This window comes from Boleophthalmus pectinirostris, unplaced genomic scaffold (genome assembly GCF_026225935.1).
Source record: "Boleophthalmus pectinirostris isolate CB_2022bp ecotype Guang Dong unplaced genomic scaffold, ASM2622593v1 HiC_scaffold_4, whole genome shotgun sequence".
NCBI classification, from domain to species: domain Eukaryota; kingdom Metazoa; phylum Chordata; class Actinopteri; order Gobiiformes; family Gobiidae; genus Boleophthalmus; species Boleophthalmus pectinirostris.
The window spans coordinates 19,053,071-19,074,593 of record NW_026571353.1 but is presented as its reverse complement, the minus strand read 5'-3'; the positions used below and the strand labels follow the sequence as shown (position 1 = coordinate 19,074,593).

The window sequence follows — 21,523 nt, the reverse complement described above, 5'->3', positions numbered from 1 at the left end:
ACAGAGCTTTGTCATTTTAAGCTCATGTTTCCTTGACAGCTGTTGTAGATTGAAGTTGTTAGAAACTCATTTGTTTAGTACAAACCAAGCACAAAGTAAAACCACAAGTCAGATGGAAATGTTTTGTCTTAAACTCTTAAACAGGACCAACAGGCCGTTACATTGTTTCTTCAACTTACGAGATGTCGTTGTGCTGCATCGCAAATTCTTTTCAACAAAACAAAAAGTCCACAGGTTTCAATATTTTTAACATAATATTACAAAAATAGATTTGGTAAATAAGAATACCCATCTTTTGTTGGCTTGAAGCCCCTACTCATACAGAGAGTAGATGATTCACACTGGTGAGCCATATGTCTATAACAATGTGAAGCAACAGCTTGTTTTGGTGTTTTCAGTGCTGAAAATTCTAACTACATCCTTTTTTGCTAACATTTTGTTTTTTGAAATGGCTAAGTTGTTAAAGGGAGCATATCATGTAAAATTTATGATTATAACGCTGTTCCCTCATCTAGCTTACACAGATTTGTGTTTTGATTCATGTGCGTTTGTGTTATTCTTACTTGTCCTGCATTTGAGACTTGAGTGCTCAGAGAAATTCAGTTTACACCTACCCCCACCCCTCTCTGCTTTGTACTTAGATGTGATTATTTAAAAAAAAAATCTGACACAGGTTCATATACACGGGGTTAAATGGTCTTATAGCAAATTTTCAACAACAATACAGTGAGGGAATTCTAACTCTGCTTCTTGCTACCCTGTATGTTATAATTTAATATACCAGCCAAAGTATGTCTTCTTTAGACCATTTCCTTCTCTGCACATGGATCACTGTCTGTATTGAAAGTGCTCCTTCTTCCTCATAGAATAGTGGTGTTTCATAGTTGTATGTCCCGTGCACCCAGTCCACAGACACACTATCGGGGCTGAACACCTTTGGGTGCTATCGGCCCATTGCTGGACAGGCTGACTGCATCCCATTTAGATTATGGATGGATGGTTATTACTTCCTCCAGGCTGTCACTCAGATTAAACCAATATGGGCCTGCACAGGGGCTTATCACAGAGGACCCTTCTCCTTGGAACCAGGAGCGCCCATTTAAACAAGCCATCCCCTAAATACATTTACAAATTTATTAGCACTGTCTCAAGATGTTGTGAGAAACTGCCGCATTAAAAGGATAACAACATACATGCAGATGGACTCGAGTGCTTTATGACTGACTTTACTGTTTGCTACTTGAGTTGAATGCCAAAGCCGTATATTATATTCTCACTATATGACGTATACACAATTGAAATCAAATAATACAGCAATCACTATTCACAACTGGATTATTTTTGCATTGCTGTTGTTACTATAGACAGATTTGACTTGTGATTGTTTGACATTTTAAAGAGATGCTGATTCAGTGGTTTTGACAGACAATGATTAAGAATGCATTTAATAACGTTATCTGTCTCAAATGAGACACCAGGCACACGGAGCAATGCAACTGGTGGTTTTCAGACTCTAGAATGTGATGAAGTCTTACTCCCAGATGGAAAACAAGAGACAGTTTTCCCAACAGATTACAGTGTGCTTTCTGTTGAAATCTCCAAAAGGTAAAGTCACAAATGTTTAACCTGATCATTTGTATTAGTGACTGGACCCTAGAACTCATTATATGACAACAAAAATCTTCATTATTACAATATTCATTTTAGCATCTCCCTATCTGGATTAAATAACATTGGTCTTTAAACTGTTGTGCTGTCATCTGAAACACAGCAGTAGATTGTTATGTACAATTTACTGCAATTTTTGATACCAAGTGACATTACCACAATATCTACAGAGGTGTGACAAAATATTGATAGAATTATTTATCAACTAGAAAAGCACTCAGAGAGCGCAGACCTCCGCCAAGGACTACCCCCATTTTTTATATAAATTGCGATAAAACCAGTCTTCTGGATCAGATCCGGATCAGCCTTTGGAATATGAAAGAGGATCCCATTGTCCATCCCTGAGTCAAATTTCATGGGATTTGGTCAATAATTAACCGAGATATTGAGAAACAAAATTTTTGGCCCCATTTACCACAATGTTAACTAAAATTTCAAAGTGATCCAGAATCCAGGATTTTTTTTCCGGATCAACTCCAAAATGAAATCAGTTCTTCCTTTTCACATTTCCAACAAATCCTGAAAATTTCATGAAAATCGGTCCAAACGTTTTGAGTTATGTTGCTAACAGACAAACAAACAAACAAACAAACAGACAAACACCGGCAAAAACATAACCTCCTTGGCGGAGGCAATGAGAGGGTTGAACTTTGTACTATAGTTTCTTTTTTGTCCAGTATCGAATCCTCCTCAGAAATGTCTATCTAGTTTTGACCCTACTTTTGGTATCTTGTGCATATGAACTTTTTGACAACCCTGTTCTGCATCAAAATTTACAGTTTTATTTAAACTTATTCATGCCACCATTCATTGAAACAGTGTCAGTTATATTACAATGCACAGCTCCAGAGATATTGTGTGGATTAATAATGTATGTACAAGATTCAGCTACTCAAGTGTAGGCTGAAAAAGCAGCTCTTTCATCTCTGTGTTAGTGCGGGGGTTTTGCTGTCTGCTTTGGGAGCCATGTTGTGTTTTTTTTTCCCTTTGTCTTTTATTGTATGTGTAAGCGTGTGTATGGTGCCTGTTTAGTATGTGTCTGTGGCCTGCCTCTGTGCTTCTCTTGACCCTTCTGGTTAAGCATGAGAGAAGAAGAAAACCGCTCTATAACTAAAGCGTGGAATGTGCAGGGCTGTTGGGATTTCTGTGGTCCTTGTGCATACAGAGGAAATGACAATTCACAAACCACGTCACACTTGAAACAGTTAGAAAACCAGTTCATAATTTGATATTGAGTCTACTTGTTTTCATTTTGGAAAAAGAAAATGGCCTGGGTCAATATCAGATGTATATTTTGTTTAATAACTGATGTGGAAAAGCTGGAATCGAAGACGGGACACACATAAAATTTTGCAAATAAATACATCTTAAATGAAAAGAATGGGGAAAAAACAGTGATTTCCCAAGAGCTCTACACAAAGGACTTTTCATTTTCAAGCTGCAGAAGCCTGGAATTGCTTCAGTGATGATGTTGGACAAGGCTCAAAGCTCTGCACAACTGCATATTACTGTGGGAACATTTATGTATTTTTGTTACTGATGGCTAGCACTTGTACGTCAGTGACCATGGCCCCCAGTACCCCTGGCTTCCATATACAGGGCAGAGGTTCAATTCCCAAAAGAGCCAAATTCACAGATCAATTTTGTTATTTTTTTTCAAGGCTGCAGCAGGAGGGGAATGTGCTGTTTAAAAGATCCATGTCAAACTAGGATTGGTAAAATTGATATACTAATCTAAACCGATTGTACAGTAGTTTCGTACCCCCTGAAACTGTACAAGTGCACATATTATACTATATCTAATAGTTCATATTAGAGTATTTTCTTTTTTATCATATTAAAGCTGTACCTCACATTTAAACGTTTTAGGCAAGCTTGAAAGACACAAATTGTACAAATTCCTGTCAATTAAAGCTACCATCTGTAATTAGATAGGACCAGCCCGGTTGCATTCTCACTTAACAACACTAGACCTCCATTCCCTCTGCCTGATAGTGTGCCAACTTCCGCTGACAGAAGAAAACCAGAGAACAGAGGTGAGCCTAAACAAAAGTCAGGGGAGGGGAGGGGAGAGAAGGGGAGCAGGTTTCACATCTGCCATCTACTGGTAAATAAAATAAAATAAACATACAGATGGTAGCTTTAAAGATAAGATGTATTGATACTATGAGTGGTTTTGTCATTTCATATAAACATATCCATAAACTCTTATTATTCTGGGCTGAAAAGGACATTAGAGGATACTGCATACAGTTATGATTTGACTATGGACATAGTGGAGGAGACTGCAGTTTTCTGTCTAGGACTATTACAGCAATGTACCTTACGATCACGAAAAATTATGTGTGTTTATTTCATTTGTTTTGAAATTAATATCAAGCCTTTTCCTTCCTCCTATAAGCCATGTTACAGTGTTGTTACCTCCTCAAAAACATACCTGGAGCTGTGTTTTGTTTCATTCACACATGTTTAATTAACCCTTTATTATTAGTCTGTCTTCAAATGTCAAAATGCACTGTTCCAACTTGTGATGTCATGCAGCTGTATTTTTTCATGTTTACAGCTACCTTTTACATTTAGTGGGCAATGCTAGAGCTGAAATTGTCCAATTGATTCTATTAAAGGTGTATAGAGTCTGTATTAGTACATATCACAAGGTGGGACAGAGTGTTTTCTGTTTGAGGAAAGAACTGCATTGGGGCAACAGTGGCTAAATGGTTAGAGCAATGGTCCTCTACGTTGAAGGTCAGAGGATCAATTCCCGCTCCAAGACACTTCAGCCACATTGTCTAGTATGAAAGTGGTGCGTTAAACATGTGTGAATAAAACAACTCCAGGTATATTTTTAATGAAGAAACAACATCATAACATAGATCAGAAAATAGTGTAATATGGGCCCTTTAATGTTGGATTTCATTATGTCGGACATAGTTACAGCCTTCTATTTTATTTATATTTTTATTATTACCCATTCTAATATCCATGCCCAGTGTATGATTTGTGTAGTCTGCCCTCTGTCTGGCTTCCCGAAAAAGATTTAATGAGTTGTCAAATAGATTTGGATGGATTAGCAGTGAGGAAACGCTTGTGGCCATGACTGTTGGGCTGTCTGCCTCATGATCTATGTGGCTTCTAACTCTCCCCATATGCTAATACATAATTAGTATGCAGGGGAGGCTTGAAAACATGTACATGGCATTGAGTCATGCTTTAATTAAACTCATATCTGATTTGTAGGATGTGTCATTAGTGTTGAGAAATAACCAACATGCATTTTTAATTCTGCCTTAGATCCCATTTGATGTGCAGAGCCTGGGGTTTCAGTTCATTTGACACAGAGACAGACCCCTGTGGATTGAAACATGTCATAGAAACTAGGACTGCACAATATACTACAAATCTATGCTCTTGTGATGTCAGAGCATAACATATAGAGGCATATGTATTCTATATTAAGTAGGTTTAAGCCAGTGGACAATGGACAACTGTAATTTTATATTCAGAGCATTTCCCCAATATATGCAGTATTGTTGTGCTACTACTTTTGCTATTAAGAAAGTCATTGTTGGGGGATATATTTTTTTCTCTGATATTTTCTAAGCCAGGGCTCACCAAATTTTTTTCTCTGAGGGCCACATTATTGCTCCTGACTGTGATGGGGGTCTGGGGTCTGGTAGGCCGTATAATAGAACTGTAAGACCCTGACAACGCAGATTATATTCTTTGAAAACTATCACACTTTCTTTACATATCAAACAAACTGCACGGTCCTTACACTGAAGGAAAAAAAAAAAAAAAAGTCATCCACTGTTCTTTGAAAACTCTGCATTCTTTGTCAAATTTTTATACTTTAACCCTATCCATTTTGCTGTCCTTAACTGCTGCACTACAGTACTCTGCATGTGCGTTGACTGTCATTGTTTGATCTCGAGCTTGTAAAGTGACGAAAATTCAGCGGCAAATGTAAACACGTCAGATAATTATTTAAATATAAATATAAATACTTCATATGAAAAATGAAAAAAAAAATCAACAGAATACAAGATGCAGTTGTATTATTATTTGCCAAAAAGTAAAAAATAGGCCATGACAACTTTTGAGGATTACCTCATAGGGCCAGTTCAAGTGGTGGGGAGCAGAGGGGCTGGGAGGCCGGTCAATGGAAGCGTGGAGGGCCGGAGTCGGGGACTAGTTTGATGACCCCTGTTCTAAGCCTTAGAATCACACAACTATGCAATCACTTACAACTGCACTACCATACCTGAGAGAGTGTAATATTCAAACCGCTTAAAGCTAATTGCATAATAGATTACATGGTTCTCCTTTTGACAGCACATTGCCACAATAACGCAGGTGCAGGCTGAACTTAGGTTATGAGATTTACATGTTTCCATATCCCATTTATAGTAATCTTAAAATGTATGCAGAATTGACTCTTGTGAGCTTTAAGTCATGTTAGAATGTCATAGCCTCCTCAAAAACACACCTGGAGTTGTTTTGTTACATTCACACATGTTTGAGTAGTTCTGCATTATCAGTCTGCCTACATCGCCAAAGCTCAAACTGCTCTGTTCCACCTTGTGATGTCATGAAGTGTTAGTTAACAGCTACCTTTTACCTTTAGTTAAGTAGAGATTGGCAATTCCAGATCTGAATGGATCCAAATGATTCCAGTGAAGGTTTAAAACACAGTGGAACACTATATTACCACATGACATCACAAGGTGGAACTGAGTGTTTTCTGTTAGAGAGAAGAACTTAGTCTAAATATGCAGGATTTGTGTGTTAAACGTGGGAAAAAACAAAGCACAACTCCAGGTATGTTTGCAATGAGGAAACAATATTGTAATATAGACCAGAAAATTGAGTAATACAGGCCCTTTAATACATGTGCTAACATCCTACAAATGCCAGAAATGTGGACTTCATCTGACTTCATTCTGCTCCTCATTCATATTCCTCCTGTGTTCTGTTTGCATGTCCGGCTTGGCACAGTTTCTTGAATCGCTGATAGAGATAGAGCAGAGCAGTAATGGTGGCAGACAGGCCAGATCTCAGCTGTAGACTTGGCTTGGGCAGTGGAGGGGGATGTATGCCACGGGGGCTAATCCTGCTCTGGGCCAAAATCCGGAGCACATACATGAGTGGACTGACCGGGCCTGTCCCGATGGGGGAGGGGCAGGAGAGGGGTGTGTGTGTGTGGTGCCAGCACACATGTCCACTGCTGTGGGGCTTTATGTCCTGCTGGGACAGTGTGCCTACAGGTAGCAGCAGGTGTGGATGGAGCCACACTTACAGTTCTAGGGATTAGCACTAATAGCCATGGTTAATGTTTGGTGGTGGAAAATACTGATTATAAAAGCCCTGTCTGTGTGTAGAAATATGGCTGTATGTTTACACAATCATGCAAGAAGAGCCCAGATAAATACATGTTATTATTTTTTACAAAAGTGAAAAGTAAATTTGTGAATTTAGTATAACTTAACAAAAAATTATGGTTTCTTGCTACAGATTTTAAAAGCTGAATATTGATATTGTCAAATATATGCAATATCAACAAGATAAAGTTTGAATATCGGCAGCGGAACAAAAAATATCCATATTGGACCAGGTGGGATCCATAGCAAAAGAAGGTTTGCTATGGATCCTACCATAGGTGGACCAAATCAGGTGACTCAGAGGCAGAGCACTGGTGCATCAGTTCTCAGATTAGTGACTCAATTCCAACTTCAGCCATATTGTTGTACTGTTGACAATAATACTACTGTTGTATTGTTGTATTGTTGGCACTCTAGCCACCTTGCCTCCAATGTGCATGTGTTTGTGAGCATGGACACAGGCATTACTTCCTTTGCGCATAAAACATATACGTACATAAACACACAGCTAATTTACAACTTGACAATATGCTTATTATTTTAGTTATTTAAATGTTCATAGTGTTCTTAGAAATGTTCAGACATTTTACTTTACACTTACACACTTTTCTTTAGTTCATGGTGTGCAGTTGTGTTAATTGTCCCACATATGTAATAAGAACATATATCTCTGTTCTTGCCGGTATAGAGTCTAATAATATCAGTGTGGATTCAGCACTTCTGTGCAGCTGAGCGCATTGACATATAGATGCCATAAAACTAATGCATTTTTCTCTCTCTCTCTTCTCTCTACAGCAGCAGATGGTGAGGAACCAACTTCAGCAGGTGGGTTTTTTTCCTTGCTAACATTATTCCCCTTCATTTGAGAATGGCTCTGCAGTGTGTGTGGAGAGGGGGAGGGAGATTGAGGGGCTTAATTTTCTACCTCTTGGCCAGGCGCGTTCCTTCTTTCATTACCACACTGTGTAATTCTGGTATCGACTCTCAGATCATGCCTGGTCAGCAGCACTTATCATTATATCATTTAGTAGTTCACTTCATACGCCAGCACGATTCACATACCCCGCACCTCAAAAGAAATACATCTTTTGTTCGAATAAATGACTTTTTGTAATTATAAGTGCTCAAATATTATCTTTGGCTCATGTTGAGTTTGTGGTGTGAAGTCTTGTCAAAGTGAAATCACTGGTGCTCTTCTGGTTTCTCCTGTCATGTAAGACATTTTGTTCTGTCTTGTGCACTCAATCACTCACTGAGGCATGCTGTGACCACTGGGAGCAATGCCCTATCTTCTTGTCTTGCCCAAGGACACATTGGCAAAGGGCAAAACAAGTGATCATTCAAGCTAATAGCCAATGGAATACGCAACAACCTCCTTAAATCCAGACTTGATTTTTTTAAATAATTGTGCTTTATTGGCGGGTTATTCCTTTGCTTTGCTAGTTTGGTTTGTGTAAGCAGATAAACAATGTTGGACAGTCATTTCAAATTGCAATTAATAAATGAATATACACATACATTAAATATATTCTAGACATGTACCGATCCAGCTTTTTCAGCCCCGACACTAGTATCAATACTTCAACAATGCTTTAAGTGTCTGCTGATACATGAAATTAACCAATAACCATGCAGAGACTTGCAATTTTCCCCCAAAACAACACAGTTAACGTAATACAAATTTGATTCAGTTGTGTTATGTAATTGTTATTTGTCCTGAAAGTAATTACTGTTCAACTCTGTATGAATAGAAGTTCAATCATTATTTTAACATAATCTACATCAGCCAGTAAATGGTCATTTTACATCTAATATAAGCCCCAACCAGAATAGATGAACTGATATCAAGCGACAGATATCTAATCCGACAAAATTGCATGGATCGGTACCAATATCAGTATCGGTATCAGTAATATATTCAGTAGTTTGTGGTTCACCGAATAGAACATTTTGCCTTGTCCATCATAGCTAAAGGCAAGTGTTGGTTTACTTCAATTGCTGCTTTTTGATTTGGAAGTTACCATTTCACTTTTTTCCTGCCAACAATTTCTTCCCATCATTTCAGAAAGATTGTGATATTCAAATTGCGTCTTCTGTTTGCTGAAAAAAAAACATGGTTTATAAGAGCATGTACAATTTGTTATCACTGGGAACAACAATGCATAAAAGTGTCAATTATTTTATTGTAAAATTGCCTTTGTTGGGTTGATATTAAGGTCAACTCAAAATCTTACCAGAGAAAATGCATTTTAAAAAGAAGAAATCTTCTGAGGGAGTGTGCTTTGTAAGTGCACATTTTTGTTGACTGACAACTTGACAACCTCAAAATGCAACAGATTTCACCACAGTAAATGTCTCAAAAGGCAGAAAATTGCTTTTAACTGAATCACTGCATAAATCAAACAACTCTTTTCGTTATTAACCATCTCAAGCACAATCCACCAAAGCCTAAAATGCATCCTATTAGCAACACTTTCAATGCTAATATGGAACGTACCCAGTCCCGAAGGAGGGCAGTGGATGTATTTTCCTCTAACTCCCAACGCTTTGCATATACTTATACAAAAAAGTCCTGCCTCTGAGGCCATGTTTTGCATTCTGAAGTATCTTTGCTCATTACTGAAAGTACTTATTGTAACTACTTATGAAACAAAAGAATGGCCGTATATGAAGACAGCAACAACAAGGAGCTGATTCATCTTCATCAATGGGACAATTTAAATGTCTCTTCATATTGCGAGATAGGTCTGATTCTGCATACAAAGTACTCCTTGTTATTAATAAATATTAAAATTGCCTTATATGCGCTAACTCATTCATAATAATCACTGGCTATGCAAATCAAACATGAATGGTTTATTTGGATGTGGCATTTGTAGCTATTACACTATTAAAATCCCAATAAACCTTTAAAAAACAGGCAAATGGCATTAGCGATAATTAGCAGCTTTATAAAATGACCGAATTAGGTGCGACTGGTGTCCACTGACCTGGAACGGCGTGTAAAGAGAAAATGGGACAGAGCGACAAGGGAGGCCAAATTATACGTGACAGATTTGAGGCGTTTAGCTGATCAGCTGCTGTGTCCTCTACAGTACAGACGCACGTACTGCGGGGAGTGTCTTTGTGTGCTGTCAAACTGTCCACCAGCTTACAATGGCCCACGTGACCCGTGTGAGATGCAGTATAATCACGGACATCTCAGCACACTTTCTTTCTCATTAACCGCACTGTAGCCTGGCCATCTAAGTTTACACTTACTATACAAAAAGGGGCAATCTTAGGGCGCTTTCACACCAACCATTCCATTTGAACCAGAAGCTCCTAGTTCAGTTTGGTTTTGTTGGTGTGAAAGCATCAATCGCACTCAGATCCGCACTACATCAAGCAGGCCCCAAAAAAGAGGTGATCTCAGACTGCTTGACTCTGCACCAAATGCCAACCTGGGGTGCGGTCCCTCTGGTGAGAACGCAAACTTGGGTCCAAACTAGGGATGGGCATTTGATTAAATTTTCTTAATCGATCGTCGGGAGAATTAACGATCAATAATTGATTAATCATTAAAGTTTTTTATATCAAAATTTATATTCATTATTATTACTATCTGCACTACTAATCTGCATAAATAAATTACGACATATAAACTGTAACCACTCTAGAGCCACATCAGCCCGTTTGAGATTATAATGTGTTTAATGCAGCTTTGCACAACTCTCACAGAAACGAAACTTAAAACCGCATGGCTAATTTGCATAACTTAAGCAAAGAAAAAAAAACAGCTCTTGTGCGCTGATGCGATACGACTCAGTGGAATACAGGTTAGTGTGACCATATTTGCATTTGTCAAAACCAGGACACCGTACGGGGGGTGGGAGGTGGGGACTCGTCATCGACATTGCGCGACTCTCACCTGGCAAAGCTTTTTCCCACTGGACACCGAAACATATGTACTGCTTTGTACACTGTGCACATGGCCTCCTATTTGTCCCGAACGCAACGGATAGCATGGAATTTCTTGTACATTTCATTGTTAAATACCCATTTGCACTTTGGCACGTTGCAGGCTGACCGATTGTTTGTGTTTGCTCGCTCCTTCTGAGTGCAGAGAGCTACATGTACGGACCCTGTTTGGTCACGCTATGCACAGCAACCTACATTCGGTTTGTCGATTAAAATGAACGTAATCGATTAAATTCTTAATGATCAGTTATCGATTAATCGACTAATCATGCCAAGTAACAGTAAAGCAAGCAAAGGTACCGTAACTAATTTAATGAGCCAGTCGCACTTTCACTGTACTGGCCATGTGTACTTAGACTTGCATAGCTTAATCTTTGAGACAAGCATATTCTACTGGCAGGATCAAAGGATCAACCAGGTAGCCCTGTGTGCACACACTAGGCCAGTGGGGCCCAGGCGGTGGGCTCTTGCTCCCCAGTTAAGGGGTGTGACAGGGGCCAAAGTTGAGTCCGGACGCCCTGTGGATGGCAGTCTGTAGGTTTGTGAGTCTGATCACACTGGGCCAGGGAGGCTCTTAGGCAGGACCTCCGAGAGGTCTGGCGTGCGGGAGAGCCTCAGCGTCCTCGAGCCACGTGCAGTCGAACCCGCTGTGCTCAAGAGCCTTGGATATACGTCAGTCGGACCAATTTTAATTTGTTTGCAGATGTGAAAGCGGACCACACTGGTGTCTATATGCTACAAAATAACAATTTTATTGCATAGTGTGGACCAAATAATCAAACTAGCGGTGTGAAAGCACCCTTAGGTTTAGTCATATTTCACTGAGTTCTGATGGATGTGATTGACAGGTGCATTAGCCATGCACAGAAATGTATGAATAGATTGTGTCATAACCAGCATGGCCTCTTATGAAAAAAAAGAAAAATAAAAAGTAAAAAATAACATACTGAGAAACATTTAAGACTGGAGTTGATTGTTCCATGTTCAGGCAAATAGCAAAAGTTTCAATGGTATGTCATAGCCAAGTCTAACAAAAGGACCCTGAGACAAACGTTTTAGTTTTGGTTGATTTGCCAGTATAAAAACACATTGGAAAAAAGAAGAGAAGCCCAGAGTGCATGACATTAACTGCATTAAAAGCATTGAATTCTTCTTAAAAGCAAATCTGTCAACATCTAATTTTAACTTACATAGTCTCTTCCAGGAATGACCGCACAGACTGTCTGGTCGATAAAAATTCTTTCCCATTCTTTTTAATGAGGCATTAAAATAAAAAACACGAATTTTGATGTTAGAGACTGCAAAAACAAGGGGTTGTTATGGTATATATTTGCCAACAAGTATTAAAAGTCAACATCTAACTATTAGCTCCTCTATATTGTTGTTTGATTTTGTATGTCCTTTTTAAAAGAACAGTTTTCTAAAGCTCACAAATGTATCCAGGATTTGTGGTGCTTGATGAAATAAAGGTATAAGAGTATAAAAGTATATAGAGTTTAAAAACACAGTGGAGCACTTCCCATATTACTACATGACATAACAAGGTGGAACAGAGGATTTGTGTGTTACACATGTGTGAATGAAACAGAACAAACTCCAGGTTTGTTTTTGATGAGGATATAACAATGTAACATAGATAAAAAACACTGTGAGCCTTTTAAAACATATTTTTAGAACCATTCCAGCCTTTTGAATGTAGCTGTCCTTTTTACAAACACTGAAAGGGTCCATAGATACATTTGTCTACAGAATTTGGACTCAATGACTGAATGGTAAACAGGACTGCTCTTGTGGAATAGAAATGTGTCATGTAAATGCAAGAGTCCATCAGGCTACAGGCTAATTGTTTACACAAAACACAACATGCTCACAAAGATTCCAATAAGGGAAATGGGTTTAAAGATAAGACTTTTCTATTGCAAGGACACAGTGACATTTGGGTGACATTTACGTCTCTGTTACTGCTTTGATATGTCTCCTGCAGAATCTTATGGGTCTTCAGTGTGACCTCTGCATGTCAATATTTATCGGACAACTTCTTGGTCCATAGTTTTTTTGCGTGCTTCCTCATGTGTCTAACACTAAGTGCTGGTGGGTGACATTGTCAGACAGTGACAGCTGAATGCACTGACTTGACTTGGCATTATTGTGGCAAGGGCAAGCTGGAATGGGAGGCCAAGGACTCACTAAAGGCGTGTAATATTGGAGACAGTGCCAGTGAGTATCAGAGAAGGTGAAGGAGGGTGCACTGACCGACCGTCAGCGGGTGAAGCACTGAACGATGAAAAGCTCAGTTTAAAATAGATTTGACACAATTAGGCCATGGCAGATTTGTCCGTGATCAGGTCAGCCACAGATTTAGTTCTAAGGAGTGCTGTAAATTTCACTGTAGGAGAATCGTGTCACACATTCAGATAAAATGGTTACAGTGTAGAATAGTGTACTTCAAAAATGTGTTATTTTCATTTCACTATTTTAAACTAACTAAAGAAAAGGGCAAAAAAGGACATTTATGTAGATATATAACAGTATGAACATGATCATATCTCAAGCAGCATAAATAAATAATAATACTTTTAATTGAACTGGACACTAGAAGACACTTGTGCCACAGCTGGTCTAAGCCAGAACTAAAGCAGCATTAAAGGTGTATTGTGTAACTTTTCTGGTGGAGGTTTTGCTCATTTGTTGTCTCTGTGGAAATGTTATTACTTTGCATGGAATGTGCCATAAGATGGTTTTAGCCTTCTCTGTTGCCATAAAAACAAGCATGTGATGCCACCAAGCATAGTTACAGGCCAGATCTATGGAGAGGTAACGCTCACAGTAAGAATGTCTGTTTTTTAAGGTATGGGTGTATGGATGGATATGTTTTAATGTTGTACTGTGGAATATTCCAGATAGTGCACCTTTAATAAACAGCAAAACACGACTGGATTATCTAAACCATCCCAATTCAGAATTCAATTCAGAATGTATTCATGCATGAAATATACCTAATGTTTATAATTGCACAGTGCTCTAATACAGTGAGCTAAACAGGACTGCAGGGAGCACAGAAGTCTGCTGCTCACTGGGCTCTGCATTATTGATGATATTGGTAAGGCAAGAAACATACCGGACCTTCTACTTTTTTCACAATATTTATTACACATTTATTGAAACAGTACATGTATTTGAAAATATTCATGTATAAGTATTGTCTATGTTGAATGAATGACGCTACTACTAGGGATGCACCAATCTTTTTCAGTTCTGATGCTGATTTTAATGCTAGAGCTGTAAATATCTGCCGATACGCAATATTAACTGATACCAAAATAAGACAAAACCGATCCGAATGTGTTATGCAGCTATTATTTATTTCAAGTAACTATAAAACAGCTTTATATAAATAATAAAAGTTAAACATTGTGAGACTTTCTGGGCTGACCACAAGTAGTATTATTGCATGATTTTATATATCGACTTCAACAATATTTGGAAGCTGGTATTCAATCCAGCAAATCGCTCAGCTACTGTTTTATTACAACCCATGCATCTGTCTAGAGGAGATCATGCCCATACAGATGTCCCAGAGCTGACCCACTTCACCAGGATCAGCAGAAATCTTGATGAGGGAAAAGCCATGCAGTCAGTAATGCTCTGTCTGACCCGCTTGTAACCCCCGCCAGTGTAGTAAACCTAAATAAGATTATTAGGGCACTGGGGTCAAAGAATCAATGCTTTAATACCTTTGCATTTCAAAAGTGTACCCTCTATAATGTACTCTTTTATGTTTGTCTTTAAAAGGATGTTTGTGTTTGAGCTCAGACATAAAATCGCAGTGAATGGTAGCTTAGTGATTAATTATATCACTCTCATAAAGCCTGCGTGCCTTAATGCCTCAAGCCTCTCAGTTTCAGCAGCGCACTGTAAAAACTAATTGTGTAAGTGATGTTTATGGAAGTGGCTTTGCTAGTGTTATGTATACAAATACTTTAAGCTAATGGATGTAGCAAAAAAGATATGAATGAATATTACACTTACAGAATTTCTTAGTTCATGGGAATATTTTGTATAGTACTAGTATAGTAAAAAACAAAAACACAACACACACACAATAATTACAACTGTATATCTACTTGTCTTTTAGTATTTTATAGAGGGAACAATATTTTTTGATGGTCAGTATGCATTGTTGATATGATTTGAGCTGTAGTGATGTTGAATTAATAACTTTTAAGTACTAAAGTGTTTCATTCTGCTGCGTATTTATCACATATTGCATTTTTTTTTTCCAATATTGTACATTTAGTAGTTTTATGGTATAAAGTGGCTCTTGGGTATTTGTGCCAGTGGCATAAATATGGTAAAATATTATAATTTATCATCTGTATTTACTTCACATTTCAAAATTTGTTATCGGGCATACACAGAAAAAGACACAGTAAAAGACAAGTGTTCGCAAGTAAGTAATAAGAATAAGTCATTTGAATTAGTAAATAGAAGCAGGTTTTTTTATGTTTTTATTTTTATTTAATTATGAAAATACAAAAAAATATTTGATTTTCTTTATTTAATCTTTAGAACAGTCCATTAGAGTTGGTTGCCAAACTAGCTGCTCCCTCAATGATAGTCAGGGAGATGTGTTTTTCTGGCTACGGTGTGTTTGTGCTTTTGTACAATGAGTCAATACCATTTGACTTTCCTGACCAGAGGGATTATGTAAACAGCTTACAGGCAATTTGTCTTTTCATAATGTGCCATTGACATTTAAGAGATAATCACCAAGTAAATGTAGCAGCTTTATATACTGATAATGAAAACCTTAGACCCCAGGAGGAACCATCAAAGTTGGCAAAGCAGTATAATAGATTTCCAACTTGCAAACTAGAAACTTTGAATGTCAGGATGTCCAGTATTAGTGTTACATTTATTCTGGAATAACAATTTTATGATTATTCACAATTATTAACACCATGACTAAGCAGTGAAATCCCTCGTTTTTCATTCACACTTTCTAATAGATTAGCAAGTATGTGACCAGCTTCCTGGATGATTTTTATTTTATTTATTTTTTGCAATCATTTCATGTAAGATTTGAGCTTTAGAGGGTAGAATAATAACTTTCTCTAATTATTAATTCATTCTATTATACAGAATATTTCAAAATTGGTTTAGTGGGATTATTGTGCTTTGTGTCAATGCCACAAAGTAGATTTGATATTATGGTTTATAGCAATATTTTTCTGTAGCAGTATATTGTACTTCAAATGCGTTATCGTGACAGGCCTCATTCTCATGTTTTGAATGCAAATATATGCTTATATTTGCTGCCCAGATATGTTTTACCTGCACTGAAACAGAGAAGGCTTTCCCTGTTGCTCACTGGGGTCAGGCCTTCTCAGCTGAGTGACGTGACGAGCAGAACGGTGGCATTGAACGCTGTGTACATGGGCCCATATCAATCACAGAGCAGAGACACACACAAATGCACAAATACAAGCACACACAGATGCACACAGAGCACCACTTAAGAGCAGTGCTGACAGTCTCATGCGATCTGCTGGATTCTAAACACTGTCTCTGTGAGGAGCCCTGACACAGATCTATACACTGCCTCCACACTACATCCAGGTCTTATTCAGCTGACAGCAAATATGGCTGCTCTTTGGTGAAGCAAGACAAATATTAGTGCCTGTAGAAAAGTTTGGCTATTTATATTGAAAGGCTCTTGTCCAGTTATTAATTTGACAGTTACACGTAATTAAAACATGAACCTGTCCAACTAATAGCATTTCAATCGATTTGTAATTTATTTGACTTTTAACCATGTTGTAGTTGTTTTCCTTCAACATTTACTCACCCAAAGTCTTTGTGCCTGTTTGAGCAATTATTTACAAGAGGTGATTTTGCTGCTCAGCATTTTCACCCTCACTGGTACTGCACTGTACTTACTTCATACCAGAGCCCTACCGATATATCGGTTGGCCGATATTATCGGCCGATATGGGCACCTGGAGACATATCAACCGATAGCTTGCTGATAGGGGCCAATATTTCACGTGGGCATGATACGTCATTATAAATCTTAGACTCCCTACATTATGTTCATTTAATCCAATTTACAGACAGATAAATGTCCTAAAATGTGGCTCCGCATCGAGTCATTTATCTGTGTCTGTGTCTGTACTGTCACTCACGTGTGTTTGTTTACACCTGCAGACACAGATCCAAACACTGAGAGTATATTCTTTTTATGGACAATCGGTTTGAGTCTGGATTAAAAGGACATTTATTAGTGCAGACTTGTGATGTGAGGAGGAGCCTGTGTGAGCGGTGAGTGTTGGAAATATGTCGACTTTGAAGCTAGTTTTGGCTATTTGTTATTAGCTGTTAGCTCCTGTAGCTCCCACACACAAACAGACTGTTTTCTATTGGTCAATAGTAAATTGACTACATTGGCCGTATGTTTGTTACTGGACCTGCATTGATATGTAAATGAGCTGTGAATAGAGGTGTTAATTATGACATTTGCGCATATAATTCATTACCGCGGCGCGCACGTATTTACCGCTAAAGGCTAATAGCAGTAGTTTCTTTCCTAGCTTGTGGTGATGGGTCGGTCGCGAATGTTGCGGCTCTTAGATCCGGCTCTTTGAAGCGAACGACGGGAGCTTGCTCCTTATTGGGAGCCGTGTTTTCTCTTTCTCTCACATTTTTCTCTTCATGTTGCATGCAGACTCGTGGTAGTTTGACAGCGGCAGCGGCTGACAACGATACTTTCAGAAATCTGCATGTGCGTTCAGCATAAAATAAATAAACCAGGACTAATGTTGGGCTCGAGAGAGGGAGAGAGATAGAGACCGAGTCCCGACACTCAGTCCTGGTTCAGTTTTGGTTTAGTCCTGTTTTACACATGGGTTTACATCTGTTTTAGTCCTGGTTTAGTCCTTTTTCAGTCCTGGTTTAGACCTGGTTCGGTCTGGTTCAGTCCTGCTTTAGACCTGCTTGCAACAAAACAATCTGAAGAGCTGCCTGGGAGCCGAAAGAGCCAGCAGCTTTTAGTGAGCCGAGCTAAAAGAGCCGGTTCTCTAAAAAGAACTGGAATACCCATCACTAGTAGCTAGAATGTGATGCAAAAATGCCATTAGACCTGACCTACTGTCTGTAAATATGATGTAAAGAGTCAGAATAACAATAAATATTGCCTAAATAAACCCAATTTAAAATCCACCAGAGCCAAACCTATGTTTTTTAAACAATTCAACATTTACAGTGAATTTTTACATCACTAAATATATCGGCGATTATATCGGCTATCGGAAGCTCCAACTTGCATTATATCGGTTTCATATCGGCCACAACAAAATCCATATCGGTCGGGCTCTACTTCATACTCCAATTTTATTTTCCTATTTGTAATACGTATAGCATTAGACTGCTTTGTGCAATCATTTTGGTACATAAAAAGAAGTCAACTCGCTATGCATGATGTGCAACTATCCACAAGAGGTGCCAACATCTGCACGACTCTTTGTTGTGATGACATTTACAGCGGTGTCAGCTCCCATTACTCACCTCAGTTTTCATTTTAGATGAATATTGACATTTAAAATGTGCAGATTTGAACATAATGATCCACAGGTGTCATAGGTTATAACTGAATAGCAGACACAAGCACAATATGTCTTCTTTAAGCTACGTTTTTTCAGAAGGCAGAAAATAAAGCTGGATTGAAACTTGTGATGCGTTAATCTTTATTCTCTGAACTGTGTGTCTCAAACTTTCCCAAGTGATAATCACATTTCATCTTAAATGATCTGAACATGACTCATACTGAATTTTTTACCATATGTTCTGTCAAATATGCATTATTTTCAGCTTATTTTGAGCAGCTTGTTATTGTGCAACATGAGGAATCAGAACTCCAAATCTCTTCCCACTCCAAACCCCTCAGTAAAAATAACACTGGTCACTGAAACATAGCGCCCATGCACACGAGTGACGCATGTGCCCGTTCCACTGGCTGCCTGTTCCTCTGGTGCTCTCTCCATTAGGGGCCTGTCGGTAGTGCTTGCTGCTGCTATAGATCGACATGTCAAAACAGCTCCCAAACCTGTCACTCCCCTCCCCCCTGCTGGTGCAAGGCCCTGTGGAAACCATTATATGTTCCTCTGGTCAAGTGATTAGTCCATTTTTCTTGGTGGAGCACTATACTATATTGCAAATTAGGGCTGCACAATTTTTGGAAAAAAATAATTACAATTGCGATAAGATTTGCAGTGTTTAATGAGTGTGAAAGTACACTTTTGTGATTTGATTGTGATGTACTGTGCAATTGCAGATGTCAGTACTGCAGTATTGTGTGAAATGCATGCATATTTACTTATCACATCTATCTGTGACAACTTGTGACAACAATGTACAGTTAACATCAGTGGGGCAGGAGTGGATTTATTTGTATAGCACTTTTCAAAATATTCATTACAAAGTGCTTTCCAGTAGCAGAAGGATCAAATTGCTGGAAACAGAATATGTTGTTAAAAAAAAAAAAAAAAGCCTAGTTCAGTCTTTTAGTGACTACGGTTGTGTATGAAAAAAGACCGTGATCCAAACATTGACCAGTACATTGATATATTGCTGTCTTTAATTCATCCTTTTACAGTACCAAATATTATTTTATCTGACAGGACCTACATATGTGAAAACTCGTAGATCAACAAAAACAGACCATGTGTGACAGTAGATTTAGCTAACACTATTTTCCATTTTCACTCCCAGGGCCAGTGGTTAACACAATAAAATAAATTCAGACAGGCAAGTGCATCTGTATACCACTGCAATAGCACAACCGCACAACAAACATGCATTCATACACCATTGTGCTGTTTATTTATTTTCCTCCCTGCCTCCTTTGTAGGGCTATGCATTGTGTGGGTTAAGGCTAGCGTGAAATGGCTAAGTGTATGATGTATGTAGTACACATCTCAAGGCTGTGGCCATTTATAGGCTGTTGTCAAATGTGCGACTTGTGGCTGCTCATTTGTCAGATTGACTTAAGAGGCCATGATAGTCTCACCCTTGAGACATCGTTTGGCGCCTTATCACTGGGATTGGAAAGAGGCTTGTCACAGCACACTTTACCAGTGACGGCCAGATATGACTGAATGAAGATGGGAATAACAATGATATGGGGCCTGGTTGTTTCTATGGTAAGAAGATGAAACATGGGATTTAAAAAAAAATTAATAATGGAAAAAAAATGTTTATTTCTCAGTAAATATGCCATTTAGCAGTTGAATTATGCATGAAGACCTTCCCAGTATACCTTATTATACCTATAAGTGACACTGCTCATTGTTTATTTAGGCCATACCTCAATCGATTTCTCTACCTCTGCCATACATAATATTAATATTACAATTTCAAATATGATTTAAATAACCATGTAATAGTTCATGGATGTAATCATATTAAATAAAAGTTTATTTCATTTTTTTTTTTTTTTTTAATGTAATGAATATATAAACATCTAAATAGACGTGACATTTTCTTGAGTGTAGCACTTTACCGACCAGGCTTACAATATTCCCACACCCTGCATTAGGATTCTCGGGGAGAGCACTGAGCTTTTTTCCATCTTCATCTTCAAAGTTTTGACAGGCTGACTGCAGTCGTACAAGTGGATGTTTTAAAGATGAGATGGCTATCGGCAGGCCTTGAGATATGAAACCAATAACCCTGCATCAAGGCCTAGCCATTTGCATTTGGCCCCATGCTGCAGGTTAAACCGACCTGGGACTGCTCCAGAATGGACACTGCAGAGAAATCATGAATATTTAATATATTACACTTATATTGGCTCATGGTACTCTCCAGGGATTTAAAACCCCATTGATCAACATAGTATCTGAATATTAAATGTCATGAGATATTGTAAAAATGCATTGCAAGAAATTGTGGATTATTGCACTTGCACATATCATAAAGTTATGACTATCTGCTACAGTTTTATATCCAAGGAAGTGGAGGCCAAGAAGCTGCTGCCATTTTGACTGGAATTTGGATCACAGATAAGCACCACAACACTGTTTATTTGACTGGTTATGATTTGTAATGATTAAGTCATGAATTGCTGCTGGTCAGACCCACTGTGTCAGAGTTATCTTGCTTGCTGAAATCATCAACTTTGAGTAGTCCTATGTATTTGTTTCCTGATTTAACAGCTAAGAGTAGTGTCCTAGATCAATGAATTCACCCATACCTATCGCATAATGTTTTGCATATACCATGTATTTCTTAACAATGCATTTTTTAGCAATGTATTTTTTGACAGTGCATTTTTATGACCTAAGATAGGAGTAATTATTATTCTGGGTGTCTTTGTTCATGCTTAACGATAAACATTTGAATTTTAAAAAGTCCAGTGCATTCATTTGGACATCTTACTGCCACAAATATAAATGCCTTAGATGATTTCTTGATTAAAACACAAAGTATAAATAATATATGATAAATAAACTGTTCAAATT

At 38.2% G+C, this 21,523-nt stretch overlaps 1 protein-coding gene across 1 annotated transcript in view; it reads left to right on the top strand.

Annotated features, from left to right (window-relative positions):
- Nucleotides 1-21,523, top strand: part of edil3a (EGF-like repeats and discoidin I-like domains 3a) — a 115,485-nt gene that overhangs the window by 23,617 nt on the left and 70,345 nt on the right. The window contains exon 2 of the mRNA XM_020917402.2: nucleotides 7,842-7,871. Within this exon, the coding sequence (XP_020773061.2) occupies nucleotides 7,842-7,871 (30 nt within the window). The remainder of the gene's footprint in view (nucleotides 1-7,841; nucleotides 7,872-21,523) is intronic.